This window comes from Argiope bruennichi, chromosome 1 (genome assembly GCF_947563725.1).
Source record: "Argiope bruennichi chromosome 1, qqArgBrue1.1, whole genome shotgun sequence".
Lineage (NCBI taxonomy): Eukaryota > Metazoa > Arthropoda > Arachnida > Araneae > Araneidae > Argiope > Argiope bruennichi.
In genome coordinates this window covers 61,162,023-61,176,454 of record NC_079151.1, presented here as the reverse complement: position 1 = coordinate 61,176,454, position 14,432 = coordinate 61,162,023, and the positions used below count along the sequence as shown (strand labels likewise).

At 25.7% G+C, this 14,432-nt stretch overlaps 2 protein-coding genes across 2 annotated transcripts; one reads left to right on the top strand and one right to left on the bottom strand.

Moving 5' to 3' along the window:
• Window positions 1–2,385: 2,385 nt before the first annotated feature.
• On the bottom strand, window positions 2,386–9,412 carry LOC129966781 (RNA-binding motif protein, X-linked 2-like). The gene is made up of 5 exons (XM_056081346.1): window positions 9,319–9,412; window positions 7,917–8,075; window positions 6,677–6,806; window positions 5,480–5,666; window positions 2,386–3,359 (listed from the first exon to the last, which is right to left on the bottom strand). Exons 1-5 carry the CDS (start codon window positions 9,330–9,332, stop codon window positions 2,497–2,499), a joined length of 1,353 nt encoding a protein of 450 aa, XP_055937321.1. The 5' UTR covers window positions 9,333–9,412; the 3' UTR covers window positions 2,386–2,496.
• Window positions 9,413–9,610: 198 nt separating this feature from the next.
• LOC129968973 (cytochrome c oxidase assembly factor 5-like) lies at window positions 9,611–13,678 on the top strand. Its single transcript, XM_056083360.1, has 3 exons — window positions 9,611–9,870; window positions 11,555–11,656; window positions 13,523–13,678. Exons 1-3 carry the CDS (start codon window positions 9,763–9,765, stop codon window positions 13,562–13,564), a joined length of 252 nt encoding a protein of 83 aa, XP_055939335.1. The 5' UTR covers window positions 9,611–9,762; the 3' UTR covers window positions 13,565–13,678.
• Window positions 13,679–14,432: the final 754 nt, after the last annotated feature.

The following is a 14,432-nucleotide window of genomic DNA, read 5'->3' as shown; positions in this document are numbered from 1 at the left end:
TCGCTTTCCATCATGCAATTTTTCTTATTGCTAATCTTTGTTTTCTTGCAATAGGCTCCTCTCTATACATTTTAAACATTAAAATCGAACTGAAACAAATGATAATCTTTGAATAGGTGAGAAAAAAATTGCTAGATACAAATTTTTAAAAAATGTTGGATAGAAGAAATGACTTATAACCGTGTCAAGAAGTCAGAAAATAATGGAAACTGCAGACCACAGCTCATTATTCTTTGCTACAATTCAGCATAATATATATATATATATATATATATATATATATATATATATATATATATATATATATATATATAAGGCGTGAACCTTATGATCCCATAAATGATTACTATTCATGCTTAGATTTAGTCGCACACATAAAAATTCTCCAAAACGCTGGATACCAAAACAATGTTCAGATTTCGATGGCTAATTTTTAATACTGATTGGCATTGGCGTTACCATATACATGTTAACTGTTTCAATAACATGTTCCATATGCAAAAACAGGAAATAGATCTTCTTTTACTCTCATATTTTAGAAGCCAAAATTGGGTACATTACTTAAAACTCATCATTTAAGAATTAAGTCATCTATTTCTAAATAAAACTGCAGGATGAAAGCTATAACAATGGGGTTGAGTTGATTATAATAAATGCAGCCTTTGGTATAAAATTTGATACATGTTTTAACCAATCAAATAAAAAAAATAGGTAGAATTAAATTTTTTCGAACAAATGCATTAAGATGATAATACAAATACTCTAAAGTTTGAAAGAACGATTGTTCAGAAAGGCTACAGCAATTATGATAAAATTTATTTAACATGTTCGCTTTTTGTTAGAACCGGTTAGCCTTTGTGATCTCTTGTTCTACAATAAAAATTACTTACTTCTGTATGCCTGATATATCTTTAATACTTGCCCCATAATTTTAGAATCACTTCAGTACAGACTGAGAAGGAGAATTTGTCAGAAACTAATTCCTATAAAAATCAATTAACTTATCTTGCTTTAATAACAACTATTTTTATTTTTAGTAAAAAATGGAAGATTTGATACATTGAATCCAGTTGACACTATCCATAAGAAGTAAACGATGTCACGATGCAAATGGTCATCATGTTTAATGCTATTTAACTTATCAATCATCACTTCTACCCCCCCGCCCCCAATTTTTTTTTTTAAATACATTTGAATTATTTACCATATTAAATTAGTTTTAAGAAACTAATATCTTGATGTAGCCCTCAGTTTAATTTTGAAGATTTACATCAGGGTTAATTTTGAAGTTATTTGCCTTGGGATTAAATTATAAATTTCACAGGTCACATTTTTTTTTTTTTTTTTTTTTTTTTTGGAAATTGACTTTTATGGTAAATGATTATTGTAAACAGTAATTCATATTTATTTAGATTTAATACAGAATTAGATAGTCTTAAGCAAAACAGCCAGAAATACAAAGAAAAAAATTCAATTGAAGAATTAGAACAAGGGACCTTTCATTTATTGTCATCAGCTCAGAAGTAATTTCACACTGAATTAAGAAAGATTGACAAGTGATTAAATTCAAAAGTTTCCATTAAAATTCTGAATTGGTGTTTTACCAAGCAATCACAAAATTCAAAACTTTCTTTTCTTCTTTTGCTTAAAATGTTAGTATGTTAATAAAATAATATTTTACAAAATGAATCAGAAAGGAAGATTTAATAAACATTTATATTTCTCATTTTCTTTCTGCAATTCAGTTATGATTAAAACAAAATATTATTCTTCAATTTAAAATCATTTTTCAGTTGAATTTTTATGCCTACCTAGTGTTAGTGAAAACCCTTTCTACTAAAAAAAACCGATCCTTCCTATACTCTAAATTGAAATTATAAAAAAAATACTTTTGCATTTTAGAAACTTATACATTCCTCATTACAAGTAAGTTCCAACTTCCACTTTTTTCTTCATTTATGGTTGATGCTTCCAATTCTTCCATAACAAAATAATATTTATTTAAATACAATAGTTCTGTACAAACTCCATCTAATATATGAACCACAATGATAGAAAATGTATAATAATAATCCATAACTGTAACATATAGACCTCTGCATTAAGATAAGAATTGAAAAAATAAAATATATAACTTGCAATCAAAAATACATGTATATTCATCATTTATTTTTGAAAATTAAGATATAAGTTACACCATCTATGTTAGTCAATACCATTAATAGTAATAAATATGCTTATGCAAAACTATGTAATATAGTTTTTATGAAAAATTGTCTAATGTGTGAAAGTTACTATGTACAGAATTTCTTAAGCAATGGTAAGAAAATAAATTGTAAAAAATACTCATCAAATACCAGCAAAAATATTAATTTATTTCTACCTAAAAAAATATTCAACATTCAAAAAAACAAATTACAAAAAAATGGAGTAAAACATAGTTTTCATGATTTCCTATATGAAAATTACAATGAATAATAAATAATAATCATATGTTTATCTTCCTTTTCGTTCAGAGTGATATTTTCCATAATCTCTTTTATTATCTTTGTCCTTATCATAACGCTCATATCTTTCACTACTATCCCTTCTATAACTCTGGCGATCTGTTTTATAAGGTGACTCCCTGCCACGGTGATCTCGATAGCTACTATGAGAATCCTGTTTTCTTCTATCTCTTTCCAAAGAATCTCTTCTCCGATACTTTTCTCTTTCCTTACTCATAGTTCTGCTATTTTCTTTGAAGTGTAAGTCTTTTTCACTTCCAGATGAACTATCATGGCGATGACGTCTAGAATTGCTTCTTTCCACAATGTGTTCTTTATTTTTTGGATTTCTATGATCCATTCTATGTCTTTCAGAATTTTCATCAGATGAAGAATTACTGCCTTCGTATTTTTGGTGCCCCTTCTTTTTTTCCTTCAGTCCCCTACTTTCTAACGATAAACCATTGGTACGATCAAAGATATGAGGAGAAATCCGTTTTTTGCTCGACTCATTGTCTGATTCACTACTTAAGTCATTCTCTTTTCTTGATTTATGTTTAGAATTTTCAATCTTATGCTTATCATATTTATCTGCCCCAGATTTTTCACGTCTATCAAGCTTTTCAGAAGTGCTTGGATGGGTTTTATATGAATCAGATTTAATTTTTCTAGATATGTGAGTAGAATCAGACTCAGAAGAGTCACTGGAGCTTTTACTTTCTGATGATTCATCTTTCTTAGATGAATTTTTAAACTTTCCAGGAAATTCATACTTAGAATAACCCTCATCAATTTTTTCCTTTTTGACATTTGCAAGAGAAAACTCTTCATCAGGCTCCACCCTTTTCCTTTTCTTGTGTTTCTTCTTTTTCTCTAAAAAAAAACAAATAAAACATGTATAGTGCAAGATAGTAAAAATACATTTATCAGTGTATATAGCAGAGTGAGAGAGTAAAACTGAGGGCTTTTTCAAAATATCTGTCCCTGATTCAAGAAAAGTTATGCTACATTATAAGAAAAGAAAAAAATTCACACTATCACATCCTTATAAATGAGAAGAGAAAACTGCTTATTTACATATACACAAATGGAAAAAAAAAAGGAAAAAAAATTATTATAAACAAAATTGCTTTATCAGCTGTGGGAAATTCAAATCACAGAAATCCTATATAATCTAAAAACATTCTTTTAAACACATTTACAAACAAAAAGAAGATTAATAAAAATATTTTCTTCAACTGAAATTAAAAAAATCAAGATTTTTAGATATTAATTCAAAAATTGATTCAAATTAATTCAAAATTTTTTTAAATATAACAAAAAATGAAATAAGCATTTAATATAAAATTTTACAATAATAAGGCATACAAAGTATTATGAAACAAAAGAATTCTACTTAGAATCATTTCTAACACAAACAGATCAATGCAGATTATACCAAAATTCAGAATTTTGCATTTTCAGTTATAAATTCCAGAATAGCAAAAAAAAAATTATAAATATACAAAGCATGGGTATTATTTATATTTTTATGAAAGTAGGCACATTTAAGTTTATTACCACAATGATGTTGTCAAGGTGCAAAAAATTAATCATAGTTTTTTTTTATTTTTTTTATTCCCATTTTAGAATTAGAACAAAAGGTCCCTAGTGTTTCCTTCCTCCTGTATTTCTTGATAAATTTTTGTTTATTTGTTTTACTTACATATTTATTTTATTTATATATTTTTTCATTTCTGAGCATTCATTATCATCATTCTTATCAAAAACTTCTTTATATGAAATAAAAGAATATCCTTATTATAATAATTATCATGTATCCTTATCAAATTTCTTTATATGAATAATATTAAGGGCTTAAACTACAGAGTTAAACAAGTTGAAAAATTTTATCTTACATTTTGTTTTTTATAACAGTAGCTCTACATTCTCACAATAAAAAAACAATGTTGAAATAATGTTGCACCAGATTATGAGGAAAGTTAAGAACTATTCACTACCAAAATTAACAATTCAAATGGAAGACAGCTTCAATAAAAACCTTAGATTTCTCACATGGAGATGAGTGTTATGAAATTAGGTTCAATTGAAGACATATATTATTTCATTTTACATTTCACTGCATTGAGCTTACTGCAATATTTATCATTAAAATACGTCTAAAACAAATAATCCCTTTCCACAACACCTATACTCATGGAAGATGGTAAATATTTTATTACTTTGTGTTCTTGGTACTGTTAATTCATTCTATTCAGTAAGTTTTCAGATTGAGATGCTTATATTAAAGAAACAAAATTCAATAACTTCTATTGGCATTAATCCCTTTGTATGTGTATGCCTTTTGCTTTAATGAAATTACTTCCATGTACAATAGAACATAAACTTCTATTACAGGAGCTAATAATGTTTACATGCACATTGATACATAAAATTCACATCTGAAAATAACTAGAAATCTTTTTCAAATTGCTAATTAAAATTATAAATGGGAAATAAATTTTCTACGATCGATTAAATCACAATAAATACCTTCCAACTGTTTTGGAAAATAGGCAAAAAGGTTCAGATAATTTCTCTCACTATTCTTGGTTAATGTAAATATCTTTTTAAAATATATTTTGTTGATAAAAATTAAAAGCTCATGACTTGAAAATAGCTTTTTCTTCACTCCCCTGATGATTATTATTAGTAACAATAGAGTTATAATTTTTTTTAATTATATTTCTTTTTTACTTGAATATTCAATTTAGTCTATGCAATACGATATAACCTATTATTATTCTATCTTATCTATATTTTTAATACTTGCAACTTATATTCAAATTTCATCCATGACAAACTGAATGTATTCCAGCTAAGATGCACTTTTAATATAAAATAATTATATTAAGTAAACAGAGCCCCATAGCGTGAAAATGTTGAATTTCATTTTTAATACAAAAAACAATTTGAATAATAATCAAAACAGATAAATATTTATACAAAATTACCTTTCTTATGCTTTTTATGTTTCTTCTTTTGTACTTCTTTATCTGAAGGTATTGAGCTTTCTGCTTGCACAGGTTTTGGTGCACAACCTTCAGATTTCAACATCTTTGTTATTTCATCATCATGTTCATTATCTTTTGGAGGTTTATAGTTAGCAACATGATCAACTCTAATTGTGCGACCACAGAGCTATAATTTTTTTAAAGAGGCAATTACTTACATGCAAAATAAAGGGAAAAAATACTGTAACAGAGAAAGTTAATTTTATGCAATAAAAAACAAAATTCTCAATACTGATAAAACTGTCTAAGACTGAAATACATTTTAAAGCTTAGTAAAAATAGTATTCTGAAATGTCCATCTTGTTTGTTAAATTTGTAATAACACACACAAATAGGATATGTTATTATGTAAAATATAAATTTAGATTGTAGTTACAGAGACACTTATAAAAGAACTGCATGGAGCACAAAGAATGTCCAAAATCTCCTCTATACTGCAAAAAGAGGGGGGGGGGCAAATTGCATAAAAATTAACAAAATTTGTTTATCAACCCACAAATACACAAAAACTAAACAAAAAAAAAATGCAAAATGTGAAAAATTTCTGCATAATATTCACATATATAAATTACTCTCAGATTATTTGCATATATTGTCACTATAAGAAAGGAAAAGCTGTGTGTCATAACAAATCTATGTTGAGCAAATTGGTTGAGACTGAAGTTCATGAAATAACTGAAGATCATGAAACATTATAATCAAAAAAGTTTTTAAATTTGTAACAAGAAATGAAAACTCTTGTTAAAATCTGGTAACATTTAAAAAGATTTTTTTAAAAAATCTTGCCTCCCTGCAACTATGTTTTTGAGAATCAGCATTTTATATCAAGTTATAATTAATTATGCCACAATTTTTGAATTAAAGTCAAACAAAGTATTCTACAGTAGGAAAATTTTAATTAATTCTAGCATTTCTTTAAATACATGTTTAAAAATTATCTATTCTTATTTGGTTAGAAATATAGTAAAAACATTGAAAATACAATGAAAATTGTGCATTCAACAATTTTATGACAGTCAAAGATCCAAAAGTCAAAAAGCGCCATTTCAAAACACTTCAAATATTATGCCTGATTTCAGGGGGGGGGGGAGCTGTACAGCAACATCCAATAAAAAAAGGAATTTTTTTATTACTCACTTTGATGCCATTTAAATTATCCACTGCCAGTATAGTACTCTTCTGATTTGCATAACATAAGAAACAAAATCCTTTGGTTTTGCCAGTTTTTTTATCTCGGACATGGTTTATGTTAACAATTTCACCGTACCTAAAAATAACAAACAATTTAGTTAAATATAGAATTTTGTATAAATACTTATTTGAAAAAATAAATTACAGATTATTTACAACCATGAATTAGAATAATTTATCTTTAACAGAAAGAATAGCAATATTAATTTATGAATAGATTAGGAATAAAAATTCAATTATCATATCCAGCTCATATAATTAAATAAATGTTTTAAAACTGACAAAACATTGTAATAATATATAATTTATAAAAGGAATATCTCTGAAGTAGTATAAATAATAACTAATAAAGGATTAGCTTCCAACAGAATTTTCACACAAAAATAATATTTCTACAGTAGTTAGTCACAGAATAAACAAAAGCAAAAAAAAAAAAAAAAATGTCTTTTTTAAGTTTCTTTAAATGTCTAGATTGACACATATAAGATGTAATAAAAAAATTAGATATCAGTGGAGAACTAATGAAGTGATAAAATAATTTACTATCAAATAACTAAGTTCAACATCTTTTGATGGATATGGATAAGAAAGAGAGTTTTTACAAAAATGAATAGAAGACAAATAAAATACAGACTCAGAAAAACAAGCAATTAAATTTTATCAGTTGAGATAAAAAAATTTTTAATTAATTCCTTAACCCTTTCTAGGGCTGTGGGAAATATGGTTCCCACCAAATTTATCAATCTTTGTATGAATTTATGTAGATTGGCATAAGTTCTGACAAATTTTTTTAGAAAGACAGAAACTTAGATGCTTTAGTTCTTTATTTTACACAAAATGATGTGTCTTGATTTGATACTTAATTATTAATTAACCAAATTAATTAATTAATCAAATTAAATTTATCTAATAAGCTAAATGAATCCCTTTTCTTATTCTAATTTCAAGCCTAAAAATATTTTAACATAATATGATTAGAAAAAAATGGCCCTTTAAAGAGTTAAATTAGCAAATCATCTTCATTATATATAGATGATGTTGATAACTGAGAGCATTCAAAATGTTTTGGAAATTTTTAATTAAATTTCAATAAAAGTGACTAAAGAAAAAGCAATATAATTTTTTAAATAAATGTAAGTTTAAAAAAAGCTCCTATTTTACAATGAGATTATAAAAACATACTTACTGGGAAAAAACACAGAGAATATCACCTTCAGTCAATCCATAAGCCAATCCACCAATAAAGATCCATGCACTACCTTTATATAAATCATGCCATGACTTCTTGTTGACAGTACCTTTTGTAAGTTCTATTTCATTTAATTTGTTGATATTCTTTACATTCCTATAAAAACAATTCGCAATAAATAAAAAAGAATATAACTTTAAATTACATAACATACAATTTTATAAAATGAACTATTAAGATAATTTTCAATCTTATAAACTATGATATTTTTATAATTTAATTACTTACACTTTTAAATTATGTTTAAAATTTCTAATAATCTATCAAAATAAAATACATACATAAAAATTAAAACAAGTGCATGATTTGTTATATAAGTAATTGCTAATACATAATATTTTTATGCTTAGCTCCCTTTCATAGGAAAATAAAGATGAATTCCCAAATATTTTGACTGAAAAATGTGCTAATTGGGATCTTTAGCAATAAAGGGCTACCATAGCTTAATTTCAGTGTTGTACAGACAGGACACAAGCCTGAGAAAAAAAAAGGTTATCTTCTTAAAATAATGAATTGAGCCAAACATCAAGAAGCAAAATAAGAGTGATTAATTGAGCAATAAAATGAATAAATTTATACAAAAAGTGCTTGAGATATTAAAAGTATTGCACAATCCTTAGATTTAAAAAAACCAGCCAATCTCAAGAATAATAAAATTCGATTTTGAAAAATTTGAAATAAAAGTTTACGTGGAAATGTGTTATCTCTGGTTGGAATAAATAAAAGCTTTTTTTAAAAAAGAAAAAGAAAATCGTCAGTGACTAAAGAAAAATGTGCAGGTAAGATTTACTAAAAAGAATTTTCTGGAGCAAGTGTCTGAAAACCGAAATTTATTCATAATGAAGCTTTCCGCAGATAATAGATTAAATGTTTAAGTACTTTATGGGTTGAGTACTTTTAACAATACATAAGAATATGTTCAATATCATTTTCTTTATTAGTGATGTCTCAACATATTATAAAGAATAATAAATTTATTCAGAAGGGCCAGAATAACAAACATTCGGGTAATAAGGCATGCTGTTATTGTATCTTTTATTCTATTATGAAGTCAAAGAGCTTGGAATAAAATGAAATAAATATCTTTTCGAATTTCTTATGCTTGTTATTTTAATAACTTTTATTGATGTTTTAACGCATTAAATGATATCTTCAGCGGTAATTCTATCTTAAGTTTTTCACAAAAATTAGAATAATAATAATAAATATCTGCCGAAGTAAATATAAATTTCAAAAAACCGCATCAATAAACCAGCAATTAAAAGATGACAGATTAATTGCTCATAATGCAAATGATTGAAGTGATGCATATAAATAGAAAAAGAATAAAATTATTTACGTTAATGGATTCATTCCCAAAACAAGATGATCAACGAAAATCTTCACAAATTTAGTATTTGTTTACGTTATTAAAGTAAGCAACAGTAGTTACAGTTACAGTTTAGAGAAAACTGCAAATATTTATAATTTTATTTTCCTTGCGAAAATTATTTAAGCCTATGCAATTATTCATCTGTTACTAAACATTCTAATTTATTACAATATTTTCTTAATTCTTCTATGTTTAAACAATTAAAAGTCATTTTTTTGCAATATACATTTTACTGCTATAAGCTGATTTCTGCTATATCTAACTGTCCATTTTGAAAGTGTATAGTGTAATAAACAAACAGACGATTAAATAACAGATTTGCGTATTTGTTCTTCGTTACTGTTTGTTTATATTTCTACAATTTGAAATGTGTACTCATTTCTTGTGATCATAATATTAAAAGTTACAAAAATGCCAGTATATACTGAAGAAGACGAGATTACAAAGTATTCTAAACCATGTTCCGGTGTCAAAGAGGACTTAATTATGTGTCTTAAAAATACTGATTGTGTAAAAGTTGTAAGTTATATTAATCTTTTACAGTGCTTTTTTTTTCTTATAATATATATGTACATGCTTATACAGATATCAAAGATTGACTGATTTAAGTATAAAATGCATTGTGTAGATTAAATTTATTTAATTTGAAAATTTCTTTTTTTTATATACACTAGAATAATCGTTGCTTGGATAAAGTATTTAGGTTATTGGAAAAAAGAATCAGCTGTGAAAAGAACATGAAATATAACATGACTAAGCCTAATCCTGTATGAAAATAATAAGAATTTTTTAGCATTTGGTGACTTTTCTTTTTTGGAGTTTACAGTTATGGAAACATTCACAAAGTTGGTTTTAATTGATTGTTAAAATAAAAGAAACATTGAATGATTCGAAAATCAGAAAATGCAGCTATTCAAGACTTATAGACAGCTAAAGGATGCCATTTTCAACAGTAACTGAGAAAAAAATTGTGCAAAGAAACATTTTTTTTTTTTCATAAAAATATTTCACTCAGATTGTTATAGTTTCTACCAAAAGGTAATATTTTAATCGTGCCTGTAATTTATAGGACAAGAATTATTATTATAGCAAGAATTACAAATGTGATATTCCTTAGACATTGATTGGCAGTGTTGTACACCATTAAATAAGCTTAAATTGCAATTCCTCTCAGATGTGGCTGCTAATATCAGACAAGAATTGTGATTTAACTATCTACCCCCTCCCCCCCACACACACACATTTACCTCATACATATTAAAAGTTAAAGGTTGTATTCTCCTTTGCTCAAAGCAATATCAAGATTAGTATTTATTCTGGAAACCAGTCATCTAGTTACCAATCTAAATCTGCCTTGGAAATAAAAATGAGTTTTTTCTCCCTTGGTTAGACACACCTAAATCAAAGCATATGTCGGTAACTAGTAAGGGTCATCACTTGAAGCTAGTAACTACTAAAAGTAAAAAAATAGAAATTCCCTTCCTCTTTTCTTTTGTAAAGTAAAAAAAAAAAATATTTCTACAGACCAAGGATAGATTCTTTTAGTGATTAGAAAATAATTATTTTTAGAATATAGGAAATATTGAAATTATTACACACACATATGTATACGTATGACTTTTTCTATTTTACTCTGTAGAAATTGTGATTATCCTTTTAGCTGTAAATCTTCTGAGACATTCATCAAGTAATATTTTTTTAAAAATTGTTTGCTACATTTTGCTCTGCAATGTAAAAGGGAAACAAAAGATTTTAAACTTTAAAATATTTGCTTATGTAAAAATGAATGAAAATATTTAGTTATCAGAATAAATAAACTTTTTAAGTGCCATACATTTGCTTTAATTTACTATAATATATAGCACTTGCATACTTGTATGTTTTTCAATTGATCTTGTCTTCTAAAAATCATTGACAATGCATTTCATTATGCAAGTATATAAGGTATTTTAATCACTTTTATATGAATAGCATTTTGATTTTAATCAAATTTATAGTAATTTTTCTTTTCCTCATAATTGGACAAACTAGAATGAATCACATTTAAAATGTTTACTAAGATATTCTTCATAAAGAAAATTGCATTTTGAATATCAACTATATTTGATAAATTTTGATATGATTGAAAAAAAAAATTATTTTCTGAATTTACATAATTGTTTTTTGAAATACACATTTCCCCCTCATTTCTCTCTTTTTTTAGGAGAAGAAAACACCCAAAGAGTGTCTGTTGTCCAGACATCCTTCTGTTCCAGATGACTGCTATTCATTTAGAACATTGTTTTTCGAATGCAAACGATCTCTGGTGATTTTACATTTTTTAACTATGATGCATTGCTTATCTTTGGCTTTTTTTTTTCTTATTATAATTAGTATTGCATGGAAGATCACCTGGTTTCTATAAATTTAAAAACATTACACATTAAGTCATAATTTTTTTAAATAATACTAATAATGCAGTAAGGTAAAACAAAAATAATTCAAAGCAGAAGTACAAGAATTTTTTTAATGATTTTATAGGTAAAAGATAAATGAAATTTCTATTTTAAACATTTGGATTCATTTTCGCCTTTCTAAACATTTGAATATATTTAGAAAAAGTACCTGTAAATATTAGCCATGTTAAACAACTACTACAGTATATACAATTTATGTATTAGTAAACTAGAAGTAAATTTTAAAAGCAAGTCAGTTGTGTGATCTTCTAACTTTTTCTCACTATTATTTTAGACATTTCTTAAAATTATATCCATTATTTTTTCTTTAATTAAAAGTTTATGAATGGGGATGGATAGCAATAATTAAATACCCTTTAAAAATTATTTCAAATGGGAATAAAAATGTTTTAAACTTTCTTTTGTTATTATTGTTACAAATATAATAATCAAAAAAATTATATAACTTATATTTTTCAGTTTGACTTTTTGGCAATTATTTGATCCCAAAGTTTAGATTTCCATTTATTTCAAATATTAAATGTAATGTTGACAGCTGTATTATGGAATTGAATGCAGACTTCACATTTATTTATTTTCACTGATATCTTCTATATTAAGATTTTGGTTATTGATCTGTTATATATGTCATAATATTTTCCTATTTATTTCACATATATTGGTTTCTTTTGTTATGAAAATTAATATTCTTAAACATTTGTAGACTTCTCAATTCAATTGTAATCTCTAATGATTTAATTATTACTATTCAACTGAAGTTTTGTGAAATTTGCTTACTGGAGCCAGTTAAATTTGTAACTTTATAGACTATTTTTTTTTTTTTTTTTCATCCTTTTATGAATTACTCTCATAAAAAAAATCTAGAGTATTCTTTCATTGTGTTTTATTTTCACTTACCAATGTCACAAAAATGATTTTCTTTGTGAATTCTGATACTAAAACTAATTTGGAAAGTTTTATTTGAAGGAAATAATTTTTGTGCTATTTTTTTAAAAAAATTGCTCAACAATGCTAATTTTACAGCTGAATTATTTTTCTTATTTCTAGTAAATTTTTTTTAAAACATTACACTCATAACAATATGTTTATAATAATCTTACTCATTTAAGTTCCAACATATTTACTAAAAATAATATTTTTGTCCATGACAACACACTAAAGTAATCTGTCTAAATTTCTTATTTCTCCATTATAATTTTTTATAATATAATGGAGAAAATAAAGAAGTGCTTACTAACAATGAATTTCATCTCTCTTTGTACTAATGAATCGTACTCGCAAGCACAAAGATCAGTCAAAAAAATTCTGCCATATAATGTTTATCAAATTTTTTTTTTCAGTAAGAAGTAACTATAGATTATTAAATGTATTTCAGATTTATATAAATAAAAAAAACATTTATTAAATCTAGTTTATATAGGGGGGGGGGGGAAAGAGTAATGAGATTTCCTCACTATTTTCATTGAGATATTAAAGCACATAAATGTTAGAAAAATAAATTTATTTGTCTACTTCATTTTTTGTATAAAAATGTCTTTATGAATTAGGAATAATATAATAGAATTTGATCATTTCCACTTGCTTATTTTTATATGTATGTATAATGTAAAATATTTACATAATTTTTTAGTTATCCTCCTTCCCTAAAAACCCAGCCTATTAGTTATATTTGTTCAATATAGGCAAAAAATACTGATTTTATTTTTATTTTTCAGTTAGATAATAGACAAAGATTTCGAGGTCGAAAAGGTTACTGAGAAGCAAGTGAATGTTTGTATGTCAATTCATGTGAAATATTGTAGAATTAGATGCATCTTTAAAGGATCATTTATATGTATTTTCTATATAAATAAATAAACCCATTTACTGTATTCATTTGCCTAATTGAATAAAATTTTTCTTTTTAAATATATAACAAAAATTAAGCAGTGATATAAAAAATCAACAAATAAGCAATTAAATATTATGTTATTCTAACTCATAATAATGGTTTTGGAAAGTTTTAAAGACAATGTTCATCTTGCTGCAGTTTATATAATGGCATAATTAAAGTTTAAACCTATGAGCTCTGACCGCCTAATATCGCCCCATTTGACAAGGGCCCGACTCAGATGCTTTGGGGCAGGTAAATGAGTTTAAAGGGTGAAAGGTATTTCTCAATCAGCACTCTTTTAAACTTATTTAACCACCCCAAAGCACCTGGTCAGGCCCCTGTCGAATGGGGCGATCAGATCTTATAGGGTTAAATAGAATAACAAATGCTACATTTTGTTAAAATGAAACTAATTCATACCTGCTTTAATTATTATCTAAATTTCCTCCAAGTCAGTATTTTACTTTTAAAATTTCTAATGAAAATACTAAGAAATTGTTATTTACTATCTTACTCTTTTAAGTACTTAATCAGACATCTTAGATTACAAAATCTGTCTGAAAATAATGATTCAAATTTGATACAAGTAAAGAAATGTTCTGCATGATCTTCAAAAATCATCAAAGATTTTCAATTGTATACAAAATACATTAATACTATACCAAAAGCGTTAAAAAGTAGCAAAGGAAAGAAGCTGGAAGTTGGTATACACTGTATTTGAAAGTTAAATAATAATTTGATTATGGAGAAAG